The sequence below is a fragment of the Conger conger genome, chromosome 3 (assembly GCF_963514075.1).
Source record: "Conger conger chromosome 3, fConCon1.1, whole genome shotgun sequence".
In the NCBI taxonomy this organism is placed as follows: Eukaryota; Metazoa; Chordata; class Actinopteri; order Anguilliformes; family Congridae; genus Conger; species Conger conger.
Window position 1 is genome coordinate 51,458,414 of NC_083762.1, and position 12,500 is coordinate 51,470,913.

General features: G+C 52.5%; 1 protein-coding gene across 1 annotated transcript in view; it reads right to left on the minus strand.

Moving 5' to 3' along the window:
• Nucleotides 1–600: 600 nt before the first annotated feature.
• Nucleotides 601–12,500, minus strand: part of si:dkey-100n23.5 — a 175,613-nt gene continuing 163,713 nt past the window's right edge. Inside the window, exons 12-13 of the mRNA XM_061234735.1 lie at nucleotides 3,289–3,436; nucleotides 601–1,917 (exon numbers count right to left, since the gene is read on the minus strand). Coding sequence (XP_061090719.1) covers nucleotides 1,822–1,917; nucleotides 3,289–3,436 — 244 coding nt within the window. The 3' untranslated portion in view covers nucleotides 601–1,821. The remainder of the gene's footprint in view (nucleotides 1,918–3,288; nucleotides 3,437–12,500) is intronic.

Consider the following 12,500-nt stretch of genomic DNA (forward strand, 5'->3'; position numbering starts at 1 on the left):
CCTAATGTATTTTAGCGATTTACTGCCTCACAGTAAATATTCATCTACATTTACAGATTTAACATAAAGGAATAGACCAACCCCATCCCCCAGTGATATCCAACTCTGCTCAGCAGCACTCAAACTCACCGGTCCTATGAGTGTAGACTAAGCAGCACACACACACGCACGCGCGCGCGCGCGCGCGCACACACACACACACACACACACACACACACACACTCTGTACTGAAGTAAACACCCTTCGTTGCCTCTCAGCAGAACTGCAGCAGTAATTCAGAGGTGGGTTGTGGGGGGATTAATTGATCTGCATCAAATTGAGCTTCGTTTGCACTCCCCCTTTAGCACCCCGCTAACTGCAGCATAATAGCAGCGACAAGGGAAATGGAGCTTCCAGTCCGCAGCTTTCTGCACACATACAGACAGACAGACGGACAAACAGAGCCTTGAAAAAGGAGTATCAAGATGTATAACCCAACCCCCCCCCCCCCCCCCCCCCCGCCAACCTCCAAACCCTTGCCAGTGATCCCACTGGGACAGAGACCACACCCCCCACCCCCCCACACCCCCCCCCCCCCCCCACCCCAGCCGAACGCGTCCTTGTCACATAAACACGCATTAATCACGCGCGTCTCCGCTGGCATTTGTATTAAAGGTCAGGGCGCAGCACGCCGGCGCAGCCCGGTAAACACGAGCCACTCAGCCGCCGCCGTGGAGGGGACACCTGCAATTTAACGCCCCGCGCATCTAATCACCGGCTCCCCGCGCCTCGTCCCGGCTCCGTCTGCGGTAATGACATGGTAAATACAGCTATTTAACGGCACAAAATGTCAGCGCAACAGTTGAGCCGTGCTCTCCCAACCTTTCCCTCCAGCTCTTTACATTCCAACTGCTGGAGGGAGGGGGGGTTCTGGGAATTGCAAAACGTTTCCAGTGTGAGCAAGTCTGAAGGGCAAATTCAGCAGAAGAGCTTTGTTGGTATGTATAAAAATCACGAGAGTATAGCGTAGATATGGGAAAAAAGCCAATCAAAAGACAGGTTCCTCAGTGAAGAATAAACAAAAGCCAGCTCCCAGCAGCCATTTTCACACTACGGGATCGTGTTTTTGGGGTCGTGCGTGAACAACAGCCGCATTCCGGACAAAGCTGCTAGGGCAGTTTGCCGGCTGGAGACCTCCTAACAGTTATGGAAATGTTCCGTTTCAACATTCCTCGCAAAAACGAACGTTTAACGGATCAAACATGCAGGACTTAACTTAATTTGCTTAGACTATGTAGCTTCATTGCTAACTGTGAAAATGTTAAATGTAAATGAAGCACATACAACAAATGAATGATAACCAAGCTTAGTTTCTAAAGTTCCCATAGGTGTCAAATATAGCAAGACACCATTAGCTGTCATAATTCACCTTTTCTTCATTAGCAAACTACCAGGGGATTCCCCAAGTTTTTTAGTCGCCAGCCAGGTGAGAAAATTAGCCAGTTTGTTTGTGGTGGGGAGACACTGTTCTATCAGAGCGGAGTCTGATAGAAAAGAAAATACCAAGAGTTAAAAAGAGATGGATCTCGGTAAACGTCTCCAAGCTCCTCTCCGGCTGATACGATTCCATAGCCCCCGTCGCTACGATAATCTCCCAGAGATCATTCCCTCCAATCTCCCCCCCTCTTCACACGGCGCTCAACGAACCCCAGCGCTTAACAGCGACTCACTCCCCCATCTGTCCCCACGGCTACTGCAACCGACCTTATGGCAAGATGGGGTGGGTGGGGATACCTTGTCCCCTTCAGGGGCTGGGTAGGGTTGCCCGGGCGAGAGATGTGTTAATGTGTGCTCATGCTGTACAAATTCCACACAGACAGCCCTCCCCCTCTCCCCGATGTGGGACCGGTTTCCAAGCGTCCGGGGTTGATGAGTCCCTTAGGGCGAACGGAGAGGGAGAGAGGTGTCGGGGAGCAGAAACCGGATTCCACGCTCAGAGGCCCCTTCTCACAGAGGACCAGCTGACCGCACACACACCCCACCCTCCCCCACCGTGCCGTGTGCTCCGAGCCCTGCACTTTTATTAGCTGTTATGACTTGGAAATGTATTTTGTGGTTCACCTTGCTTTGAGGGAAACCAACCCCCACTGATAGCAGGAGAGGAAGAAGGAAGAGAGGGAGAAAAATCAATAAGACAGAGAGGCCGGAGCGATGTGAGGAGGAGGAAGAGGAGGAGGAGGGAGGAGTGCATGTGTGCGTGTGTGAAAGAGTCTGTGTGTGCGCAAGAGTCTGCGTGCTTGTGTGTGTGAACGAGACTGTGTGCGTGTGTGTGTGCGCACGTGCGAGAGTCTGTGTGCATGTATGTGCGCGAGTCTGTGTGTGCGCTACAGTCGGTGTGCTTGTGCATGCGTGTGTGTGTGCATGTGTACGTGTCCTGTGCGTGAATTCTTGATGCATGTGTGTGTGCGTGCGCACATGGATGATGGGTGAGTGTGTGTGTGTGTGTGTGTGTGTGTGGCATGCCTGGTTGGATTCACACTGCGCTGTCTTGACAGATCGCTGGTCTTACAGAGGTTTATCACCATGCACTGTCTGCCAGACTCCAACTGTGCACGGATCTGTCTCACTTTACACGGTTCTGTGTGTTTTTACACGGATCTGTGAGCCTTTACATGGATCTGCCTGCTTTTACACGGATCTGTGTGCTCTAAACGGATCAGTGTGGTTTTACACAAATCTGTGTGCTTTTATACAGATCTTTTATATGGATCTATGTGCTTTTACACGGATCTGTGTTCTTTTACAAGGATCTTTTACATGGAACAGTGTGCTTTAACAAGGATCTTTTACACGGATATTTTATATGGATCTATGTGCTTTTACACAGATGTGTGTGTTTTTACATGGATCTTTTATACAGATCTGTGTGCTTTAACAAGGATTTTTTACACAGATATTTTTGTTGAGCGCGACGGCCGGCTTACCGCTTAATTAAGTCTGCCTCGCTGAGGAGGTCGGCCAATCGGAGCGGAGCGGTGTCAACTTCAGGAGATAACACACCCCCCTCACACGCCTCTCACACAGAACAGCAAGCACGCACACATGGATGTTCTACACAGATCTGTGTGCTTTAACAAGGATTTTTTACACAGATATTTTTGTTTTTACATGGCTCTTACACATACCTGTGTGCTTTTACACAGATCTGTGTGCTTTTACACGGATCTGCCTGCTCTTACACGGATCTCCACATAGACAGGAGAACACTGGGCCTTCTGGCCCCCCGTGGGGCGGGGCGGGTGCTGTACCTGGATGCCGGAGAGGCTAAGCTGCCCCCAGGTGTCTCGGTCCAGGCCGAAGACAAAGGCGTTGGCCAGCCCGTGCAGTGGGGCAGAGAGCACGTGCAGCAACGTCAGAGAGAACACGGGATCCCGCGGGTACCAGGCGTTGTGCAGCCTGCGGAGGGGAGAGGCCTCGTCAGCCGAAACATACACTACATACAACTACACACACACACACACACACCACACACAGACACACACACACAGACAAGCACACACACACAATCACATATATTATATTTTTATTTAGCGCTTTGAGATTATTGTCCATTCAATGAAAAACAACTAATAAAATTGATATATTATTATTATTATACAGGTACAAACACATATGCAGAAAAACAAAAAAAACACAGCCAGAGACAGACGGACAGACGAACAGACAGACAGACAGACAGACAGACACACACACACACACACACACACACACGCAAACGCATATACAGACTCATACAAAGACATACACAGACACACTCACAAACACACCGACACACACACTCACAGACACCCACATGGCACACATTCCCACAACATTAATAAATGAGAGTTACAGAGCAGCCCTGCAGAGTTACAGCGCAGCCCTGCAGAGTTACAGCCCTGCAGAGTTACAGTGCAGCCCTGCAGAGTTACAGCGGCCCTGCAGAGTTACAGAGCAGCCCTGCAGAGTTACATTGCAGCCCTGCAGAGTTACAGCAGCCCTACTGAGTTACAGCAGCCCTGCAGAGTTACAGAGCAGCCCTGCAGAGTTACAGTGCAGCCCTGCAGAGTTACAGCAGCCCTACTGAGTTACAGCAGCCCTGCAGAGTTACAGAGCAGCCCTGCAGAGTTACAGTGCAGCCCTGCAGAGTTACAGTGCAGCCCTGCAGAGTTACAGCAGCCCTACAGAGTTACAGCAGCCGTGCAGAGTTACAGAGCAGCCCTGCAGAGTTACAGTGCAGCCCTGCAGAGTTACAGTGCAGCCCTGCAGAGTTACAGCAGCCCTACTGAGTTACAGCAGCCCTGCAGAGTTACAGAGCAGCCCTGCAGAGTTACAGTGCAGCCCTGCAGTTACAGCAGCCCTACAGAGTTACAGCAGCCGTGCAGAGTTACAGAGCAGCCCTGTAGAGTTACAGTGCAGCCCTGCAGAGTTACAGCAGCCCTACTGAGTTACAGCAGCCCTGCAGAGTTACAGAGCAGCCCTGCAGAGTTACAGCAGCCCTGCAGAGTTACAGAGCAGCCCTGCAGAGTTACAGCAGCCCTGCACAGTTACAGAGCAGCCCTGCAGAGTTACAGCAGCCCTGCAGAGTTACAGAGCAGCTTGGCAGCGGAAAGACGACGCCCACGCAAGCGAGTGCCAGCCCAAAGCAGCGCTGTAACAGCACAGGCTTACAGTCGCCGGCAGGCGTTGTAAATTGGCTTGTGGAGAATAGTGTGTATACTTTGCTTCCTATTCCGGTACCCTGGCCTGTGCTGCTCTGCATACAGGTCCCTGAACTGGTAATTACCGTGAAATGTCAAAACAAACGGCCTCCCTGCGCATTAAAGAGCGTTGGGTGGCGTGGCGGGCCCACGTGCGCGACAGTGGGAGGCGGAGAGCGAGCCGCGGTCTGTGCAGTGTCGTAGTGTCGGCTTCCTCCTGGCCCCTATCATTAAAGAGGCAGGCAGCGAGCACGACGGCCGGCTTACCGCTTAATTAAGTCTGCCTCGCTGAGGAGGCCGGCCAATCGGAGCGGAGCGGTGTCAACTTCAGGAGATAACACACCCCCCTCACACGCCTCTCACACAGAACAGCAAGCACGCACACACCTGCACCCATACGGACACACACACACACACACTCTCACATCCGTATGCACGGAAACACACCCGCAGGCACACCCACACACGCAAAACACACACACACACACACACACACTCATACGCAGACACATGCAGACACACACCCGCAGGAACACACACACACACACACACACACGCACAGACACACACACTCCCTCCCATGTGTGCATGCACACGCACACACAAACACTGTTACTTTGTGGTTTGAAAGAATGCACACTGCCTTCTGGGCTCTCCACACAAAGAAAGCAGTTTAATTAGAGGTGTGAGAGGCAAAAAGTGTCTAAAGGAAGTAGGGCCGGTATGTTTCCCTTTGTGAGTGCACCAACAATCGCTCAATTGGAGCCCTGCGTAACTCAACCCGTTTTGTAAGGAGAGCAGCACAATGCCTTTATCTGCAAAACCGTTCTCTGTTCTACCCTCACTTCTGTTCCGTCCTCCTACGGGTGGAATTCACATTTCTTATTGGCTCCGTTGCACGTGGCTCGCCTTCATTTTTACCTCAGGGGGAAAAAAAAACCACCCTGTAACCGAGGCGACAGAAGGTGGGCCGGAGCTCTTAAAATTGCGCTTGAACATTGGAAACTCGTTCTCAGAGAAAACGAGCCAGAAAGAAAGCGGAAGAAAAGGAAAGGGAGAAGAGACGGGCGATAGCAGAGACGGGCAATAGCGGAGATGAGCAGAGATGGGCGATAGCGGAGACGGGCGATAGCGGAGACGGGCGATAGCGGAGACGGGCGATAGCGGAGATGAGCGGAGACGGGCGATAGCGGAGATGAGCGGAGACAGGCGATAGCGGAGATGAGCGGAGACGGGCGATAGCGGAGATGAGCGGAGACGGGCAATAGCGGAGACGGGCGATAGCGGAGACGGGCGGAGACGGGCGATAGCGGAGATGAGCGGAGACGGGCGATAGCAGAGATGAGTGGAGACAGGCGATAGCGGAGACGGGCGATAGCGGAGACGGGCGATAGCAGAGACGGGCAATAGCGGAGATGAGCAGAGACGGGCGATAGCGGAGACGGGCGATAGCGGAGATGAGCGGAGACGGGCGATAGCGGAGATGAGCGGAGACGGGCGATAGCGGAGACGGGCGATAGCGGAGATGAGTGGAGACAGGCGATAGCGGAGATGAGTGGAGACGGGCGATAGCGGAGACGGGCGATAGCGGAGATGAGCGGAGACAGGCGATAGCGGAGACGGGCGATAGCGGAGATGAGTGGAGACAGGCGATAGCGGAGATGAGCGGAGACGGGCGATAGCGGAGACGGGCGATAGCGGAGATGAGTGGAGACGGGCGATAGCGGAGACGGGCGATAGCGGAGATGAGCGGAGACAGGCGATAGCGGAGATGAGCAGAGACGGGCGATAGCGGAGACGGGCGATAGCGGAGACGGGCAATAGCGGAGATGAGCAGAGACGGGCGATAGCGGAGACGGGCGATAGCGGAGACGGGCGATAGCGGAGATGAGCGGAGACGGGCGATAGCGGAGATGAGCGGAGACAGGCGATAGCGGAGATGAGCGGAGATGGGCGATAGCGGAGATGAGTGGAGACGGGCGATAGCGGAGATGAGCAATAACGGAGACGGGCGATAGCGGAGATGAGCGGAGACGGGCGAGAGCAGAGACGGGCGAGAGCAGAGACGGGGGATAGCGGAGATGAGCGGAGACGGGCGATAGCAGAGACGGGCGATAGTGGAGACGGGCGATAGCGGAGACGGGCAATAGCGGAGATGAGCAGAGACGGGCGATAGCGGAGACGGGCGATAGCGGAGACGGGCGATAGCGGAGATGAGCGGAGACGGGCGATAGCGGAGATGAGCGGAGACAGGCGATAGCGGAGATGAGCGGAGATGGGCGATAGCGGAGATGAGCGGAGACGGGCGATAGCGGACACGGGCGATAGCAGAGATGAGTGGAGACGGGCGATAGCGGAGATGAGCAATAACGGAGACGGGCGATAGCGGAGATGAGCGGAGACGGGCGAGAGCAGAGACGGGCGAGAGCAGAGACGGGGGATAGCAGAGATGAGCGGAGACGGGCGAGAGCAGAGACGGGGGATAGCGGAGACACACCGTCAGACAGGGGTAACCGCCCAGATGGTCCCGTGTAATATGTAATTTAGTTGATGCTTTTATCTTACACTCGATTAAACTAAGCAGGGGCCAATCCTCCTTGGAGCAACATGGGGTTAAGGGTCTTGCTCAAGGGCCCAACAGCTGTGTCCCAGTCATGTACCTTAACCACTAGGCTACAGGCTGCCCCTGCCTACAGCTGACTCCAGACCATGAAAAAACTGCCTGGAAATGCAGGCTGGACTGCTTTGGCCTCCTGGATTGAGGGGGTCATTGGCCCCCACTGCCTTGCACCCCCTGCCATGCCCCCCCCCGGTGACAGTTGTTGGGGGAGCCTAAAGACTCACAGTGAAGCATGGCGCTTCTGGGCTGTTTTACCTCGGCCGTTTAAGAGCCCATCGTGCCACGGCGGAGGCTGCCCCGACACTTTGTTGGCCACGGCACTTTTAATGGGAGGGGGGGGGGGGTGTAGTGATTGGGCCCCCTTTCACTCTCGCCCCCTCTGTCCCTCCTGCTCTCTCCCTCGCTCTGCTACGCTCTCCTTCGCTGTCTCTCTTGCTCCCTCTCCTTCCTCTCCTTCCTCTCTCTCCCTCCCTTGCTCTCGCTCTCTCTGGTTGCTCTCTCTCTCACAGGACAAAGCACGGAAGTGAGAGGCCCAGATCTCCGAACAAACAGGCCTCCCGCCGTTTCACACGGCTATTTTCTGCCACAGCTACACCCCCCCCCCACGACCCCGCCCTCCCCCCCCACGATCCACCCCCACCCCCACCCCTCACTCCCCCCCGACCCCCACCCACCCGACCCCTCACTCCCCACACACATACCCCCAGTCTGCATGCTCCGTGCTAACGCAACCTGCTCCGCATGTCTACAGGGCTCTGATTGGTCCCCGGGCCTGCAGACCTTTCTGCTATTGGTGCAAGTGGAAATTAAAGATTGGCTCGTGCTAACAAGGCTTATGTACGGGCACCCTTTTATCTCCTCATACATTACTCATTAATATTCCGTACAAACGTACCTTTTATTATTCATTTATTTATTTATTTAGTTTAATCTGTTCCCCTGCTGCTGGGGTGGACCGTGTAGGATTAGTATCAGTCTCAGTGCCGTGAAATTTAATTAGAGTGGCTCTGACATTTGGGCGCTCTCTCTCTCTTTCTCTCTCTCCCTGCGCTCTCTCTTTCTCTGTGCGCTCTCTCTCTCTGTACTCTGTGTGTGTGTGCTCTCTCTCTCTCTTTCTCTCTCTGTACTCTGTGTGTGTGTGCTCTCTCTCTCTCTCTGCTCCCTGGTTAAACACGGCCGGGAGACACAGCAGGTCCTCGCTCGGCCTGTTGTAGGAGGAGCGGATCAGGGGCTGGTGCTGGTCCCGGTGTTAAGGCCCAGGGAGGCGGAGGATCAGCCTGGCGCTCCGCTGCTCTGAGCTCCGGGAGAGGATTAACCAGGCCAGCTGCTGCTCGCGTTTCACCGGTTATTAAAGGACAAATAAATCAGCCGCCTCGCCCGCGGACCTGCCAGCTAGAGCAGCCAGTCGCCTTCCCAAAATAAAACAGGGCAGGTGAACCAAACCCGGACACAAAAATAAGAGCACATCTGATCCCTCTTGTACAAACTCCATTTAGACAAGTCAAATACTGACCATTTTAATTAACATACATTTAATTCATAATTTCACTCTACAAAGAGAATTTCACTTGGCTTGTCCGATAGTTTAAAGGACACACTGCACTTTCGGTTGCTATAACGTTACGCTAATGGTTTATAATGAGCAAAAAGATTGGTACAATAGCATAACACCGATGAGCCAAAACATTATGCCTAATATGCGGTTGCTTCTCCGCGTGCCACCAAAACAGCTCTGACCCGCCGAGGCATGGACTCAACAAGACCTCTGAAGTGACCCTGTGGTATCTGGCACCAAGACGTTGGCAGCAGATGCTTTCAGTGCTGTATGTAGTGAGATGCAGCCGCTGCGGATCATTTGGACTTGTTGTTCCAACACATCCCACAGACACTCGATCGGATTGAGATCTGGGAAATTTGGAGGCCAGGGCAACACCATGTTCCTCAAACCATTCCCAAACGATTTGTGCAGTGTGGCAGGGCATTATGCTGCTGAAGGAGGCCACTGCCATCGGGGGCCACCATTGCCATGAAGGGGGGTACCTGGTCTGCAACAATGTTTAGGTAGGTGGCATGTATGAAATGAATGTCCATATGAATGCCGGGACCCAGGGTTTCCCAGCAGAACATTGCCCAGAGCATCACACTCCCTCTCCATGTTCTTCCCACAGTGCATGTTGGTGCTATCTCCACCCCAGGTAAATGGTGCACATGTGCCCGGCCGTCCACATACATGATGTAAAAGAAAACTGGACTCATCGGACCAGGCAACCTTTTTCCATTGGTCCAAGGTCGAGTTCCTATGCTCGTGTGCCCATTGTAGGTGCTTTCGATGGCGGACAGACATTAGCATTGGCACTCTGACTGGTCTGCAGCTACGCAGCAGGGTGTGATTCACTGTGTGCTGTGACACATTCCACCTGTAACCAGCATTACAAGTTTTCTGCAACTTGTGCCACAGTAGCCCTTCTGTCGGTTCGGACCAGACGGGATCAACTTTGTTGCCTTTACACACTGATGAGCCCTGGGCGCCTAACACCCTGTCGCTGGTTTGTGGTTTGTCCCTCCTCAGACCACTGTCAGCAGGTACTCACCACTGCTGACCGGGAGCACCCTACAAGCCTTGCCGTTTCGGACATGCACCCAACGGTCTGGCCATAATGATTGCATCACTTTGATGACTACGAGAACCAAATGTTCGCTTAGCGTCTAATATATCCCAGACCTTGACATGCGCCATTGTTATGAGATAACCAACAATATTCACGTCGTTTCAAACAATTCAAAAGGAAAAATAAGTGTTGAATATAAATGTCAGACTCACGCTATTTCCGTGTTCCGATAAGCTGGCTGGTTCCAGGCTTCAGTGAGGGAAGGAACGTACCTTGGGCATTTCTTGGTCCTTGGTTCCGCATTTCTTTCTTCTTTGTATTTATTAACGGACGTTTTGGAGTCCTTGCTCAGCTCATCACCACGGAAACAAACTCATGACTCGCTCGTCAGGTAAGACACCGAAAACAATAGCAGAGCACAGCTGATTAACCCTGCCTAATACACCAAGAACAAACTCACACTCAGCTGAGCGGATTGCTTATGTGTTAAGAAGGGGAAAACTCACATTTTCGACAAATTTAAAAGACCACAGCCGCCTTCCTCGTCATGTTAATCAAGGTGTCGCCACATGAAAAGCCACACCACTGCCTGTGGAAAAACCATGCCCCCATGGGCCCTCCTAACATACTGACACCAGGAAATGTCTTCCATCTTCAACACTAAAGAAGGTGTCTTTTCAGCGGTAGTATCCCTCAGTTGGCAGCCATTTTGCCTCCACAATAACACTTTTTAATTATTTTTTCCCATCACGAGTCAGACAGATGACAAGTGATAAACAGAATCAAAGAGATCACATTTCTCAGTCGATCCACTGCGAAAAGCTGCAAATTTGACCACTTTTCCCTCACAGCAGACTAACGAGCATGGGATGTTTCAAAAAGGCTGGGAGTTTGTCACAGAAAATATCGTCTGAATTGGCGAGAAAATCACAAACTGGAAAGAGCTGAAGAAATCATTTTTTATTCACGCTAATTTATTAAATTAATTAATTGCGCAGCAACGGGAAATGACTGAAATAACAAGCACAACTGTAGAGAATATCTAATCACCGTCAAATCATTCTTTCACGATGTAAAAGCCTGCCAAATGATTCACATATCCACAGGGTTTTCCAAAACACACGCCACACACAACTGTAGGCTATTGTTATGGTGAAATGCTCGTAGAGATCTACAGGACTGTTATTTTCAAAACATCACCAAGATCATGTAAAATTACACTAACAGGTGTGACTTATTATTTATCGGTCATCGGATAAAATAAGATTTCATAGAGTTTTTCACTGGCTGCATGGTGTTGTTTTTCTATCTGCTATCTTCAGGAGAACAGCGCTGTCCCGCTGGCTCACGCTCACGCCACTGCGTGACCCAGCCAGTTTAACTGTCAAAATCAAAACAGCAGCCATACGGACAAATAAAACATTTGACTGAAATCGTGATTAAACAGGAAAATAAATGCCCTCTTATTACTTATGTCTATGTTAAGGCACGGCTAACGGAAAGGTGCAGGTGGGGGGGCGTTCTGTGGTAGGGACGGTGATGAGGAACGACCGTGCTCTGTAGATACCGGGGTAAACAGCATCCATTATTGATGGAGGAGCGTGGAGCGCTCGGAGGCGAAACCCAGCCCCGGACTGAGCGCGCTCGGGGACGGCCGTACCGCCGGAGAGGTTATGCATTCCGAGGATATCTGGCAGGCGGAGAGACGGTAAACGGGGGGAATTAGCTCTTAAGTCTGGAGAACGTGGGCTTCCGGGAGCCACAGTGATAAGCTTGTGGGGGGGGGAAGGGGGAGCGGATGCAGCTGACGTCATTCAGAGATCGACCCTCCGGCCGCGGAACGGGAGCGGCGATGTTATCCCGCCAATGTTCCGATCTCGCGGCAGCCCTGCTGGAGAGACGCTGACGTCTTTGTCGGTATCACCCAGTCACACCGACAGCTGTGACCTCACACACTCACATTAAAGCTCCGATTCGGAGCGCAGACCTGACGGGCGGCTATTTCTGGCATAGCGCATCAGCCTGGTGACGAGCGACTATCGCAGCATAGGGAAGGTGGACATGATATCGCAACAATTAACCGCCACCCCCCCACACACACCACACATACATGTACACACAACACACACACATCACACACTGTTACGTTCCTGTTTGTACCGTCCAGAACTATTTTCATGGCCGTAACACACACACAAACACAAGCAAACACACATACACACACATACACACACACGCACAGACACGCATACACAAACACGCACAGACACGCATACACACACACACACACGCACAGACACGCATACACACACACACGCACACGCACCCCACTGTGGCCCGGATCTCAAAGGGCAGAGACGAGAGGCTTTTTCGCTTCAGCGCACCATGGCAACCGAACAGCCTCAATTAGAGGAAAGGGAAAATTTCCCTCTCCCGTTCAGAGAGAGAGAGAAAGAGAGAGAGAGAGTGTGTGTGTGTGTGTGTGTGTGTGTGAAGAAATCTGAGAGCGAGCGAGCGAGAGAGAGAGAGAGAGGCAGCACACAGAGCGCGCG